This window comes from Dermacentor andersoni, chromosome 11 (assembly GCF_023375885.2).
Source record: "Dermacentor andersoni chromosome 11, qqDerAnde1_hic_scaffold, whole genome shotgun sequence".
Lineage (NCBI taxonomy): Eukaryota > Metazoa > Arthropoda > Arachnida > Ixodida > Ixodidae > Dermacentor > Dermacentor andersoni.
This window is the reverse complement of record NC_092824.1, coordinates 101,244,350-101,259,816: the sequence shown is the minus strand read 5'-3', so window position 1 is coordinate 101,259,816 and position 15,467 is coordinate 101,244,350. Positions and strand designations below refer to the sequence as shown.

The following is a 15,467-nucleotide window of genomic DNA, read 5'->3' as shown; positions in this document are numbered from 1 at the left end:
GTACCAGCCTAAATTTGTCTGCTTTTACCTTTACTGCCTCTAAGTTGACCTGTTTCTTCTTGACCAATTTTTCTCTTTCTCTCTTCAAATTGAGATGAATCCTAGCCCTCACTAACCTTTGATACCTACTGTTACTCTAGTTTAAAATATATGAAGTACAAGCACATGAGCCCTGATACCTTAGCTCAACTACGATATGTCACCGGCTGCCCAGATATCATCTCACACCATCACCTTATGATACCTGCACCTGTCCTGCCCGTGTACGGCCTGTGCCAAAGGTACAACCTTCTCCTTCACAAAAAATCACTTCGGCATTCCATACATGCGCGCATCCTTCCGCCTGCCTCGGACATACCCGGCGGCTTAACTCACTGAGAAGAGATTGAGCTGAAGAGAATCCGAATAGGCGCCACCTTCAGCCCTGCGATCCAGGCTATTTGAATGACCGGTCTGAAGCCTCCCACTGCTCTATCCCTTTCGTATGGCCGCCGTTACAGAGACAAGGCTCGGAGACTTGTCCTGATCAATTAAGGACCAGTCTGGGCTTTCATGATGTTCGTACCGCCTTCGTGCGCGGCCTGTGCAACCATCATAATCGACCAGCAGACCTAAGGCCGGCACTCATGGTCCTCGAAAATGGCTGCTCCTAGACTTCATCCAAGAAACAGGCCTACATGATTTTTATTTCGTTTTTGCAGCAGGGCACACAGGCGCCAATTTAAGTAAAGCAGGACAACGTAGGATCAGACGAACGCTACGTCGCCAGCCTTTAGCAAATGAAAACATTTTTTTCCTATTTCGCTGCATGCACGTAAAGACAGTGAAGCTACACAAGACAGCGCTAACAAGAGCTGAATATTATGTTGAAAAGTATGACGTAAAATTCAACGTACTGGAAATACCTCGCACATGGCAAGACCGCGTTACCTCCAATGTTTTCACACTTACGCAACGACTCATTGTGCACGATGCGATGCGAATACCACAAAATACTACGGCGATTTACTGTCACATTGTTTGGAAGTGAAATTGCTCGTTTATTCTGCTCAGCTTAGTCTGCGCCTTCAACTTTCCATTTTCCGCATTCCAGCTGTTCCGGATCTCGAAGATAGACATGACGTCGTCCTTGCTATAATGAATGATTCTGGGCTCGCTCAGTGGCCGAAAACGCGCCAGAACAAATGTAAGAAAACCGACGCTCTAAACTCCACGGACGTCCTCATCCAGACAAGAATTTCTACTGTCCTTTCGCCTGCTGTCTCACGGGATTCCCAGAATCTTAGTGCTTACGTCATTCAGGTAACGTAGAAACAGCAAGATTGAAAATAATCTTTAGCTAACAGAAAAAAAAACAACCTAAGAAATAAAGAAAGCTCGACTTGATAAACTGAATACGTGTGACAAGAAAGAAGCAAAATAAGTGTGGCGACTTGCTTAATGTTAATCATAAAGCGCGCTGTAGATTGGAGAAGAACACGAACAGTGACAAAAGAAAACTTTTTTTTTCTTCTGCACCTGTGGTCCCATCATTTATCACTTTGGTCCGCGTTTTTGCTCGAGGATTCATCATCCTTGAAAAACCTGGACGGAGAAGCTTCAATGGTCGCCATCCCGCCGACTGGCACATACCTTCAAACCCGAGTTTCTGCACCCAGGCAATCGTTCCGAACATTTAACAAAGAACGTCGCCGTAGCGACCATGGCGTCCCAATGCTGGCGCTTAAGGTAGCGCGTTCTACTGGCTGCAAAACCAAATGATCTAAGTACTGAGATATTTAGGTGCCGAAACAATAGTCTTATAAGGTACACCGTATTATCGGACTGCTTATTGATTTTGACCACCAAGGCTTTCTTCACGTGGACCTAAACCTAAATACAGGAGTGTTTTCGCATTTGGTGTCCACTCAATGCAAAACCTATGATACCCTATGACCTTGAGCTTTGCACTGCCATAACCACAGTGTTACTGCAGTACATAACCGCTGGTTGCAGCAGCCACACTAAGACGGGGTCTGGGAGCAGAAACAAGTGTCTATTTAGAACTAGTTACACGTTAAAGAGCTATAAGTAGCCAGGTTATCACTTATTATTAACACTTGTTAATATATGCGGTTCCCAAACAATGCGGGAGTCGCTGTATAGGCGAAGCGAGCTGTCTTGTCATGCTCGCGTCAAGTTTCTCTTTGAAACCTTCCTCTCTCCTTGTTTATCGCTTTATCACCAGTTGCCACGAGCGAAAAAGTGTGGCAAAGGTGAGAATTACGTTCGCGTTAGAAGGATCAGCCTATGGTCTAAGGGTTACGTTGCACTGTTGTTCCTAGGTATTTTGGCTCTAATGCCACCATTGGATATGTAACATTTTAAAGCGAAGCTTTCTTTGAGTCTTCCTTCGGTTTTTGCGATGCTGCTACTGGCTGCAGGTATGCACAATGGGTGGGGTCATATCGAAAGTAATGTCATCATTCGATCACCGTCATACCGCTGTCATCTCTGCGCGCTTCTGGTTTTAGTCCTTGGACGATTGGTGGGCACCAGACATATTGCAAACCCCGGGTATAGGGTCAATTGAGGTGGCCCGCACTGGCAAGTGAAGCCCTTGAGTGTGGGCGTGAGCTGCAACACAAACGCGCCGTCCTTGTCATGCTGTCGTCGTCAGGCTAGTGTCGTTATTTCACCGTCGCCACAAAGTTGCCGTCATGCCGTCGGCGTCTTTCCATCATAGTGTTGCCATAATTATTCTACTGTCCTCATACTATCGTCATGCCTTTGTCATCGCGCCATGGTCGCCGGTCCGTCGCAGTCAGTCGCTGTCATTCCAGCAGCGCCATATCATTGTCGTCACGCCGCCCCCGTCGTACCATTGTAATCACGTTAGCATCATCATGATATTGTTATTCCACCACCGTCATTCCAAATACGTCTTCGTCATACCATCGCCGTCAGTCAAACTTCGCAAATAAGTGGTCGTCATTTCGTCGTCACGACATTTCCTCTGCATCATCATGCAGTCTTGCTCATGCCATCGAGGTCGTTTCATTCTGTTTTTGCCTTAATTTCCATGGTCGTCCAGCCATCGTCGGAGGCCATTGTTGCAATACTACTGCAATCATTTTAGTATCATTATACCATTGTCGTCGTGTCATCGTCCACATTCCAGCTCCTTATTCCCTTCGTAACTCCGTCGGTATCATTCCGCCATCAGCGTCATGTTGTCGTCCAGCCGTCGTTGTCTTACCATCGTTGTCACTCCAGGGTTGCCATCTTGTACGCGTTTGAAAAGCCGACGTTCAGTATCGCCTAACGCGATCGGCCTATATTGGCCTAGGCCGCGATATTGGTGCAGCCGGGACAACCACGTAAGACAAAACCAAACGTCAGCGTTTGGTGATCCTGTCGTGTCATCCTGTCGTTATCACTATGTAGTCACGCCATTCCTCTGTTCTGGTGGCGTCGTCGTCATCCTACTGTGGTCGTTTCATTATTTTCATTTTGTCGTAGGGGTTGCAGTGTTGGCCTGCCATTGTCGTCGTGCCGTACAGCCCTAGTGGCCGTTGAAATGTGGTATTTGCTTCATGAATGGCATGTGTGTGATTGAGCGCAAAATCGATTGAGAGTTTCTCTGTGAAGATGCGTTAGTCGGGGTCGTGTGGTATCAACTGGCAAATTATCGCTAAGCAGGAACAACGCTCTTCACCAAAACGTAATGAAAAGGTGAGAGAACGAAACAGCCCTACTGAGAAACACCGTATTCCCTATAACTCCTATATTCAGTAACATCATATGACATATAGAAAAAAACGGGTTATCGTTTTATATCGGATTATTGGATATGAGAGTTCTAGGGCATATAGATTTTTCAATAGGAAGTTAAGCTGATATTAGGATGAAGGAACTAGAGACGTTTAGTTACAAGCCGCTATCTTCTTCAGCCTATTTTCATCTCCACTGCAGGAACAACGGCCTAACCCGGCGATCTTAAGCTCCTCTGTCTTGCTTTATAGCTCATTCCATGCTGTACCTGCAAATTTGCTAATTTCATCACACGACGTGCGCTTCTCGACTGTACTTCCCGTTCTCTACTCTATGGATTAGAAGGCCTGCCCACCTTCATATTGTAAGTCTACTGACAAGTAGAGTAGAGAGTGTTCGCTCAGCGAGCACCGCAGGCCAGCGTAGACGCCAGTACGCGTGCGTGGTACAATATGCGCAGTGGGGTCTACGCAGGTCCGCTGCTTCACAGGGCTTTAACTCTCTAATACTAGCTATCCACGTTTTATAATCCAACGCCACTGCCTTCCTCTATCTTAAGATTTAGGACTAGCGTTTTTCGTTCCATCACTCGTTGCGCATTCCTTCTTATTAAGCTTCCTTGCCGATATCAAGTTTCTTTTCCAAGTGCCAGCGCCATACGTTACTACAGGCTGAGTGCAATGAATGTACCCTTTTCAATTATACCGGTAAAGGTTTCTTTCAATGACAGCGGGAATTGGTAATGCCTGCCGTATGCGCACCAACACATTTTCATTCTGTGAAGTTCATTTTCATGATCAGGGTTCGCTGCGAGTTTTGGACTTCGATATACCTACCCTCCCACATATTCCAGACGCTGACAGCCAATTCAACATTACATTTGGTTTCGGTCTAATAATCATCAACACTACTGTTGCGCTATCTCAGATAAAGCCCTCGATCGTTTGTTGCAATTAATCCCCAGCATTGCTAAAGAGGACAATGTCACCTGTAAATAGCAGGTTGCGGACATATTACCAGTTTTGTTGACCTCCTAATCCTTCCTAGTGCTTCAGTACTTCTAAGCATGGAGTCAATAGCATTGAATAAACTGTGTGTCCTTAACTGATACCGTTATATGCATTTCTTTTTTAAATTTTTGTAGTGATTTAAGGTAGCCGTGAAGTCTTCATAAACATTTACTAAGATATTTACGTATGCTTCCTATACGAAGAATACGCAATGCCGCCATGGCTTCTGTTATCTCTGCTGAATCAAATTTGTTTTCGTAATGAACGAAGCCCATATTAAGAAGTTGGATGTACTCGGCAGATTTTCAATAAAGTTATTGACGATATGGATGTGATCTATTGCAGGAGGCCTTTTCAGCGGATCACATCCATTTCAGCAATCAGGCAACTGAGGAATCTGCGGAGCACAAATTACCTCTTTATGGGGCTTTCACAGATTACTAAAATGCATTTGATTTCAGCAGAGATACCAGTACAAGGTACAATTAAGGTATAGCTAAGCGTGCTTTTTCCCGATTTAGAAATATTAAGTTATATTTGACTGCTTATTAATCTCTTGCCATTAAAGGTTTTGCTAACGGATTATAAACTAATGTAACGATAGTTACCTCACTTTGTTGTATCTATCATACAGGGCTGCTCTCGCTCGACAAAACTTCAAAATGTGGGCCTCGTAAGGTCATTTGTGTACCCCTGCAACGCGCGCTGACAACCTGCGTTGAAACTTTTTGTTTCAGCTTGATCAGCTTGCATTCTCGGCGGTGGGCAGAAACCAGCTCATTAATCAAACAACAAACTACAGCAAGCCAATCATTGCTGCTTACAAGAAGGTCATTGAAGTGGCAATGAAGTTCATGAAGCCTAACCTTAGTGACAGCGAGCTCAACGAACTTTCCGACATTCTTCTGGCTTTTGAAAGAAAGTTGGCAAATGTAAGATTGCATCCTTCGATCCACTATCTTATGAAAAGTTCCCGTACTAAACAGTCCGTCCGCAAGCAAACATGTAGAGCCTATATGAAGATTGACCCAATGAACTATTTACACGAGTTTTGCATTTCTTGTCGAACGAGCGTTGTTTGAACGAATGGTTAGCCTACTAACAGCGATCACTGAAGAAAAGCCTTCGTCGAACCGCTACAAATATTAAGGGATGTGCAGGGGCGTGAATGCTCCGCTCAGTCTCACCGAGAAAAACAAATATTAGAAACATTACAAACGTAACATTACATTACGTCTGCGGCGATGCCTGCGTCTCCGAGCCATCAGCGATGTTGCTCGTGAAAGAAGGTTAGCGATTATCATCACAGCCTTTTACACCTAAATAGATTATTAAAAATCTACCACTGGCATGAACCATAATTTAAAGCTTCTGATGCCCTTTGAGGGTTCCATTGTTTGACAGGACTATAATTTGATAGCAAACTTCGAATTTTTAAGTAAAACTATTGCTTGGGCTAGTTGGTTCATGCTTGAATGAGTAAAGAGCAAGGCGCAATACACCAGGACAGAAGAAGAACACAAACGACAGGACCGGCGCCGGTCCTGTCGTTTGTATTTCTCTTCTGTCCTGGTCTATTGCGCCTTGCTCTTTAGTCATTCAAATTTCTAACCGCTCTCCGAGTCTTCTTTCTTGTGCTTGTTTCGCATTTTTATTATGTCACATATACAAAGCGTTTGAATGCTCACCGCCAATTTATATTGTGGCGTTATTTGAATGAAATAAATGAATAGGCATATGGGTATCGTTGAATATAGGCAACGTTATCGCAACTGCACTCGATATGGCAAAATACTCATACAGCCATCCTAAAAGAAGCAAAATGCTTAACGAAAAAAATTCCATTCGCTGACTATCAGACGAATATACAAAACAAAACCCTAAGTCTTTCTCAGGAAGCATCCCAGTTGGCCAAGGATGTGCAATGGTTGAGGAATCAAATTTGCCATCATCAGCTCCTCGCATTGGTCGCTATGCTATATGAGCTATAGGATGGCTAGCTGGTCGCAAGGCTAGGGTGAATCTATCAACAACTATATTTTTCATGATATCTTTCAAGCAAGAAATTATTATACCGTTTCCTGATGTACTAAATCTACACAATGGACATAACTACAAATCTACGAGTAATTCACGAGGTCCGACAAATTAGTACTAAAAGCTTACCTTCGAAAATACAAATATAAGAAGCTGCAGTAACATATCAAGCTAAAAAGCACGAATCTTTAATAAATGCATGTATACTGGGCTTCAGTCCCATGCTGCCCTAAGAGCACGCCGGCGCCACAGGTAGCCACATTCGCACAGATTTCCATCTACTAATGTTAACACAAAACGGTACAAATGGCCAGTTTGTAGGATGCAGTCATGCAATTCATTCTGTGTTATTAGTCCAGGCGCCTATTATGTACGTTTCCCAGCAAAGAAGTTGGTCTTTGCTCTCTTGTGAATGTTTTGCTTGTAAATGAAGAAATATGCCCTCTGAGAGCACGAGTAAAATGTAGACTGTTTGTGGGCTTATAGCACTTTCAGGCGTCAACTCGGCTTTTGCTTTTTCCAGATGACAGCACCTCCTGAAGAAAGGAGAGACTTGATGAAGCTTTATCACAGAACCACCATTGACGAACTGGAAAGAAACTTCTCTTACGTAAGTAACGTCTCAGTGCTTTGCCATGAGATAACAGAAAAATATAGCACTCTCCAAATGCGTTTATGACAGAAGATTTCGTTGCTCAAGCTTACGGCTGCAATTTTCCTCTTTTTCAGGTACCTATTCGCGCCTTACTTCAGAATGAATTCTGTCGAGTAAACATTACGTTGGCACGCAATGAGACTGTTGAACTGTTTGCTCTTGAGTACTACAAAAAACTGAATGAATTTCTAAAATCCGCCGACACGTAAGTGAACAAACAACTTGCGTATTGAACTACAAAGTAGTTAAAACGTCGAGCATTTTGGAATGGCTGCTATACCAAATTTCCGCAATGTTAAACGAACACACATTGCATTTTGCAAGTGTGTAAGACTTTCCCCCTTCCCGCATATTCTCAGAAGCATTATGACCAGAGAACAACAGAACAAGGTCTGACGTTGACGAATGCATGAGAGTGCCACAGCCCAGTTGAACACGACCACACATTACTTTCTCTTACGTGACGAATGTCTGGCCAAAGAGAAATAAATTTCTTCTTATGTCTCGCTTCTTGTAAGGATATTTTCTGGCTACCTTGAAAGAGAGGTTCTCAAAATTCTAAGCTCGCTCTGCAAATAAGTAGTACGCAGCTACATGTATTTATTACGAATGCTCTAAGTGGTTAAAGGATCACGGAAACGACTTCATTAAATAAACATTCGAATAATTTTGTGGTATTTAAGGTGTCCATGATAAAGCTTCGTAGTGGTGGGGTAGTGGGTAAGGTGCATGTTTTGATCAGTATAGAGCAGATCAGTTTACGAATTTATTATGCTAGTCTGCAATAAGCGTTACCCATCTCTATCCCAAAAACTAAGAAAAATTAATTGTGGAAAGAGTTCCAGGCCCGCACTATCATGTAAACACTCTGTTTACAAGAAAATACTTCATATGAAAAGTTAAAATGTAGGAAAATTTGAAAAACACAGTCATCTAAAGAGTATACGGTCTAGTTACATATCTCCTGCACAAAGAAATACATCACCATGGAACTTTGTTTGCAGTGACACATTGTACAACTACGCTGGCCTGCGCCGCATTCTCAATTGGGCTGCGACAGGATCCCAAGGATTCCGGAATGCTTCTTTAGAGCTTCGTAAAGTGAAAGCCGGAGTGCGTGTTGAGAAGCCAAGGTGGCAACTGTGCGTCGACGCGGTTAACGATGTGATGGCCGAGAGTGTAGGCTACCTCTACGTGCAACGCAAATTTAGCGAAAAGGCCAAGGAAGAGGTAAGATAAAATGTGCATGAAAGAAGCAGCCATCTCACCATGACAGCACTTCCACAGCTACAATTTTGTTCAGACAGCCACAGAAGCCTATACATGTTCAATTAACATAATCGAACCGCACCACAAAGCCCTAGTGCCAACATAGCATCCATGCGATGGAGAAAACCGCGCACAGCTATTAGCATGAAGCTTTTTAACAGCAAGAAATCATATTTTCTTGCCAGGAGATGTCAACTGCTTGCTTTTGTGCTCCTATCGCATATGTGAAAAAAAAATAAGTATCCACGTGAACATGTAGTTGAGTAATACGTAAACTATGAATATAGTCGCTATACAGAGTGTCCCAGCTAACTTTAGGCAGAGTTTTAAAATATGCAAATGCCAAGTATGTGGGCAGTACAAATATAATGTTGTTTGCCGTCGCTTGGAGATACTGAACTTTTTCATTCCGCCTAATTAGATAATTAGTCTGAATTAGGCACATTCTCAAATATTGCAATCTGATGAAAAGTGTCAAAGGGAAAATTGTAGACAGACGTTATAAACTCGCGATACAACATTATGTTGGTCAATACGTGCTACATAAAACCATTTCCGAGCGTGAAAGGAGCCCGCGAACACATGCAAAGTGCCTCGAGCGGCGAGTCGCGCGGCACTTTCGCGTGCATTTCCGAACTTCTCTCACGCTCGAAAAAACACTTTTCTTTAGCACGTATTGAGCAACAATAAAGGTCTATCAGGTGTTTTTCATGTCACTCTAAAATTTCCTCATTGACTCTTTTCATCTAGTTATAATATTTGAGAACTTAATTAACTAATGTATTACATAAATAATTAACACGTATTATCTAATTAAAGGGAATGAAAAAATAGTTTGGGTATCTCCAAGCGACGGCAGACAACAGTATTTTGATTTGTCCAGATACGTGGCATTTGCCTATATTTAAACTATGGCTAAGGTTAGATGGGAAACCCAGTATATATACATATATATATATATATATATATATATATATACATACATATATATTGCAAACGTAAAATGCTATTTAGGGAGGCTCTAGTATAATGGCTTGTAGATTGACAGTTTTGCACAAGGTTTAATCACAAATGTAAGGAACTAACGCCGATCCCAGTTAACCTGGCTCTTCGAAAACATCTCTAACGCATATCAGGGCCGTTTTCTTTGTAAGAAAATTAATAACAGCGTGCATGATCCTGAAATATTATCAACGCTCAAAGAAACAAACTAAAAATCCTTTAGTAGCATCAGTAGACATTAGATGTTCATTTCGTGCTTTCAAAAAGAAGTTCAGCAGCATGTTATAACCCTGTAACACGTGAAGGCGACAACCTGCTGCAAACGTGGTGATGCATGAGATTATACGATTGGAGGGGTCGGACGGTAAACGTATGGCGCTGTAGGTCGACTTGCTCAACGTAACATGCGAGCTTTTAATCCAGTGAGAGCTTGGACTCTTCCAATAATTTCCAATCGATGTGCCTAAAGATGAAAAAAAAATCTAAGCCTGTATATTTTGAAAGCATTACCTAAAGGTTCTTTCCTTCTTTCTTTTTTTCCCGTCTCTCATTCATTCTTTCTTTCGTTCTTTCTTGATTTCGTACTTTGTTCATTCATGTTCAGCCATATTTCTTACGGGGGTATAAGCGATTTCTGATGATATTTGTTGTCTCAGTAAACTAAACGCCGTGTTTTTTGGGTATATTTCATTGCAACGAGCCACTTAAAGGTCTCGCTTTCTTATACTTTGCGTAAGGCGTTCCCACTAAGTTAGCTAAAAGATTTCGCATTTAAAGAAACTGAGGATTCATAGCGGCCCTATATTTCTCGTCAGTATTCAACCCTAAACAGCAGCTGAACTTCTCATATACTGTCAAAAAACAAACGGCTTTGGCTTCCTTAAAGTGACAAGTTCCCGAACATTCGCTCCGAGCAGCCGGTCATTCCTGCACAAGCACAATTTCCTTAATGAAGCAAACCTTTCTCTGCCTGCTATCTTAACCATAAATCCACAATAGCACATATACTTTTAACGTAACAATACGAACAGACCCACAAGAAACAATTCACCATGAAGCAGGACCCAGATTAAAAATAAATAAGACGTAATACAATGCAGTCACATTGCATAGTACAGATACGCGAGAGCACATGCTCGCACAGCAGTTCCTTGTACGGCAAAGATGCAGGAATCAAATAAGCAAACCTATAGGACTTTATTAACCATATTACGGCAGCCTTACTTCACATAAATTCCGAATAGCGTGTTGGATCTGCATGATGTCCTTATGAGCCATCGAGTTGAAGAACTAAAGTGTCCACCCCCGAGTATGGAATGTGCAAACTTAGAGACCGATACTGAAGACTTGCCACGCTCTTCGAAAACGAGGTAAACGCATTGAGTGTGCATTTTCTTTTTATTACATATAAAAAGAAACTTATACCAGCACTTTCAAATTATGTACAAACACCATTGCCAAATTTAACATAAGTAGCGCGAGCTACTTATGCTAAGCAGATTAGCGCGATCAGACATGAAGTGTTTTTTTTATGTCTGCGTAAGAATTGTCTTCTATAGGCCCTGAAAGCATTATGCTGAAGTCAAGAACATTTGACTCACAGCAGCCCGTTATGTTATTCAGCTGCCGTTTATTACAATTTCATGAAAGTAGATGGAACTCTGACACACGGCCGCAATGGCCGAACTGGAATAGTGAGAGGAGCCCATTGAAATATACAGGAGGAGTAACTTCCAATGAATTCATACCCACAAACATTTACATAGCTCATGATCGTTCCAGGTAGAAGACCTTACCAGAAGGATCATGGCTGCCTTCAATGAATCCCTCCACACACTTAAATGGATGGATAACAAGACTAGAGCTGCAGCTGAGAGAAAGGTGCGTTGTTCTATTATGACTGCGAAAACATTGGAGAACCCAGTACTCTCAGCGTAACTTTCTGTTTTCTGACAACATTTAGCCTTTTTTTGTGCGCATGTGCGTGAATTTTTTTGGGCGTTTCATTCCATGCTATCGCTGGTAGCCTCGCGTAATGCATAAAGCCGGAACCGGGAAGTAGTAATATTTCAAATGAGTTCCCCACTGAACTCAAAAAACATATTAATATGAGTTCACCTCAGATAAGCTACTTCCGCCTAATCAAAGTGGACAGTCATGGCTACGTAAGTACTTTCAAGCTCTTACCTGCCGGTGAGTTTCAGCGTGGCATTGACGCTAACATTTGTAGCCCAGACAAAAATATGCCATAACATTTCATTAGAAATTGAATGTGATCTTCATTTGTGTCCCACGTATTCTATTTCTCATCTACAGATTGTTCCAAACATTCCATGGTACTAACCATCAGTGCCAACTGAACAAGCAAGATGTGACGCGAGCGTATTGTCCCAGAAAATTGTATTGTGAAGAATCAAAAGGAATGTTATTCAAATTTTTATCTCATCTTCGCAGATGATTGGTGCTGTAGGATCGAAAGCTATGCGAGCTGGTTTGGTCACACAAATTCGATGCTGGACGAAAGAACGAAAACTGATACCAAGCCCTGTCTCTTGTACAGAGGTCTCTTTTTAAAGTGACCGGATTAACCTTTCTAATGAAGCGAACATCGCTTCTTGGATTGTAATAACAGTTTACAGCACTCATCCTGTTTATCTCCTCTACATCTTCGTCCTTTCGCACTGCATCAAAACTACTGCTGTCGTGGAAAGTGCATAAACGGTGAAGTAACACATAAATAAAGCAGTTCTTATGCAAACAACACTTCTTTTTAAATTCACCTTCCTCATTTCACAGTTGTCGAAAATGGGAACCAAGATTGGATATCCTAACTGGCTATTCAACACAACCTACATTGAGAAACTTTACAACTTTGTGAGTACCCAGTCATTCTAATACTACAAATTTGGTGAGCACTCAGTCATTCTAATAAAACTTGTTGCGTTTCTCACCTGCGACGCTTCAGTCACTGTTAGTGTTTTCACAACTGACAGCTAAGTAACGCTGCACTCCATCGCTTGTGTGCGCGCATGTGTAAAAAGATTGTGCCTGCGTTTGAACTTGCTAAATAGTTTCCAAGTGACCATCCGTAGTTTTTCCTAATTGCGTATCGCAAATATGTCTGCGTATACCGAGTACTGCTCAATTAAATTTTCATTCTGTAACAATCTGGGCAGGGGTCTGATCCTTACGTAAATTACAAAGCGAAAATCCTGTGCCATTGCGCAGTGGCTGCTGCGTTTTGATCTAATCCACGAATGTTGCAGGCGCACTAGTTCTCGTGGCAATATTTAAACTACGCAAGCAGTTTTTTTACGGTCCCCACATTATGGCACGTTAGTATGGGACACCTGTTATACTGAAGTAATGAAACTTTGCAATCTGATGTGTCTTTTCATTATCAGGTCTGCGTGCTTTAGAGACACGTCTGAGCTTAGAATGTATATGCACTTGTTATGTCACGATTTCTTGCTCGACTACGCAGAACAGAGATTCGCACACTGGTACTACTGTGTGGCTCAAGCCAAGCTATATATGCTGGTTTGCTGAAGCAATGAATGCTTAATAAATAACTAAATAATAAATAACTAAAAGCAGAGGTGGCATAAAGATCCTTTTCCTTGATGCAAGGTATTTTGAGCCAGAGTCAAGCTACTTGTAGCTTTTAGCTCAGTATGAGCATTCACTATATTTACTAAAAATGGCTTGATTTCACTTCGATGTCGAGAGTGAAAGTGATGAGATTGCATGATGACGACTTGTGTTACCAATGTCAATACAGCGGAAAGCACAGACGGACACAATTATTCAGAAAAGACGGGAATGGAGATGTCTTCAAAAAAAATTGTCGTAGTACACGCCGCTCATTCCCAATCAAAACTGCCATGCTTTCCCTTCCTCTTTCTTTATTCCTGGCAGCACTGAGAAGAATCCGTATTTAGCTTACTGGTGTTATACAAATTACAAGAGTTCTGGCCCCTCATGGTACTCGTGGCCTAAGTATTCGGCGGGAAGTTGCAGCAGTGGGAGAGCCTAAATATTCAGGTCCCAGAACTGTGCCTTCAGTGTCATCGCACAAACATATTTGGTTGTAATCGATAACATCCACTGCCGTGCTACATAGTTCCCGCCCCCGGTGGGATAGTTGCTCTGCAGTTGTGTGCAAGTAGCCTCCGGTCATCGAGCCTGAGCCGGAGGCTACCGACACATCATTAACAAATGTGCAGTAGACTCAACTGCTTGCGCCGGTCAGTGTTCAGATGCACGGCGTTTGGGACATATAGGTTTTATATTAGGGTGCGTGGTCCTACGTGACTCAAGTACGGCAGTCACTTAGGCATAGTTTAATTTTATGCAAATGTTAGCCTCGGTTTACATGCAAGTACCATATTACTGCGTTTAAAACTCGGTCACCAGAAAAACGGTACCTCGAAATAGTCACTCTCTCTCGTGGAGTCTAACGTTCGAACGTAGCACCAAGTAAGCATGCCTAACGTAAAATCTTATTCCTAATGGCTGTTCGAGTGTCTTCCCAGAAATGGCGTTCTGAGGTTACCAGATTTTAATAACGACGCAGATGAGGATTGTCAATGAATACCGAGGCTCGTTGAGTAAAACCTTTCAGCTTACTCGTTAAGAAGTGTCTGCGCATTCAAATCAGCATTAGTGATGTGATACGTAAAGGCCTAAATTTTTCGTACACATCAGCGACGCGCTTTGACATTCAAGATAGGTTGTTGCCACTTCCCATTTATGTTTTCATTATTATGCACAAGAATTCTGGCGACTAATATGCAATGAATAGCTACAATTGCGTTATAATATTATTCGAGCATATTGGAGAATAATATTCGAGAAAGGTATATATAGCGGCTGCACAGCCACCGTAGTCCTCCATAAAGAAAGCAACAAAATCCCAATAAAGAAAGGTATCGGGCAGGGAGATACGATCTCTCCAATGCTATTCACAGCGTGTTTACAGCAGATATTCAGAGAGCTGGATCGGGAAGAATTGGGGATAAGAGTTAATGGAGTATGCCTTAGAAACTTGCAAATCGCTGATGATATTGCCTTGCTTAGTAACTCAGGAGACCAGCTGCAATGCATGCTCACTGACCTGGAAAGGCAAAGCAGAAGTGTGCGTCTAAAAATTAATCTCCAGAAAAGTGAAGTAATGTTTAACAGTCTCGGAAGAGAACAGCAGTTTACGATAGGTAGCGAGGCACTGGAAGTGGTAAGGGAATACATCTACTTAGGGGAGGTAGTGACTGCGGATTCAGATCATGAGACTGAACTAGTCAGAAGAATAAGAATGGGAGGGGGGCGCTTGGCAGGCATTCTCAGACCATGAACAGCAGGTTGCCATTATCCCTCAAGAGAAAAGTCTATAATAGCTGTGTCTTACCAGTACTCACCTACGGGGCAGAAACCTGGTGGCTTACGAAAAGGGTTGTACTTAAATTGAGCACGACGCAACAAGCTATGGAAATAAGAATGATGGGTGTAACGTTAAGGGATAATAAAAGAGCAGGTTGGGTTAGGGAACAGACGCTAGTTAATGACATCTTAGTTGAAATCAAGAAAAAGAAATGGGCATGGGCAGGACATGTAATGAGGAGAGAAGATAACCGATGCTAATTAAGGGTTACGGACTGAATTCCAAAGGAAGGGAAGCGTAGCAGGGGGCGGCAGAGAGTTAGGTGGGCGGATGCGATTAAGAAGTTTGCAGGGACGACATGGCC

The 15,467-nt window shown here is 42.5% G+C and overlaps 1 protein-coding gene across 1 annotated transcript in view; it reads left to right on the top strand.

Moving 5' to 3' along the window:
• LOC126539168 (neprilysin-1-like) overlaps window positions 1-15,467 on the top strand; it is a 37,391-nt gene that overhangs the window by 8,974 nt on the left and 12,950 nt on the right. The window contains exons 6-12 of the mRNA XM_050185918.2: window positions 1,094-1,302; window positions 5,501-5,695; window positions 7,324-7,410; window positions 7,530-7,660; window positions 8,460-8,685; window positions 11,509-11,607; window positions 12,523-12,600. Coding sequence (XP_050041875.2) covers window positions 1,094-1,302; window positions 5,501-5,695; window positions 7,324-7,410; window positions 7,530-7,660; window positions 8,460-8,685; window positions 11,509-11,607; window positions 12,523-12,600 — 1,025 coding nt within the window. The remainder of the gene's footprint in view (window positions 1-1,093; window positions 1,303-5,500; window positions 5,696-7,323; window positions 7,411-7,529; window positions 7,661-8,459; window positions 8,686-11,508; window positions 11,608-12,522; window positions 12,601-15,467) is intronic.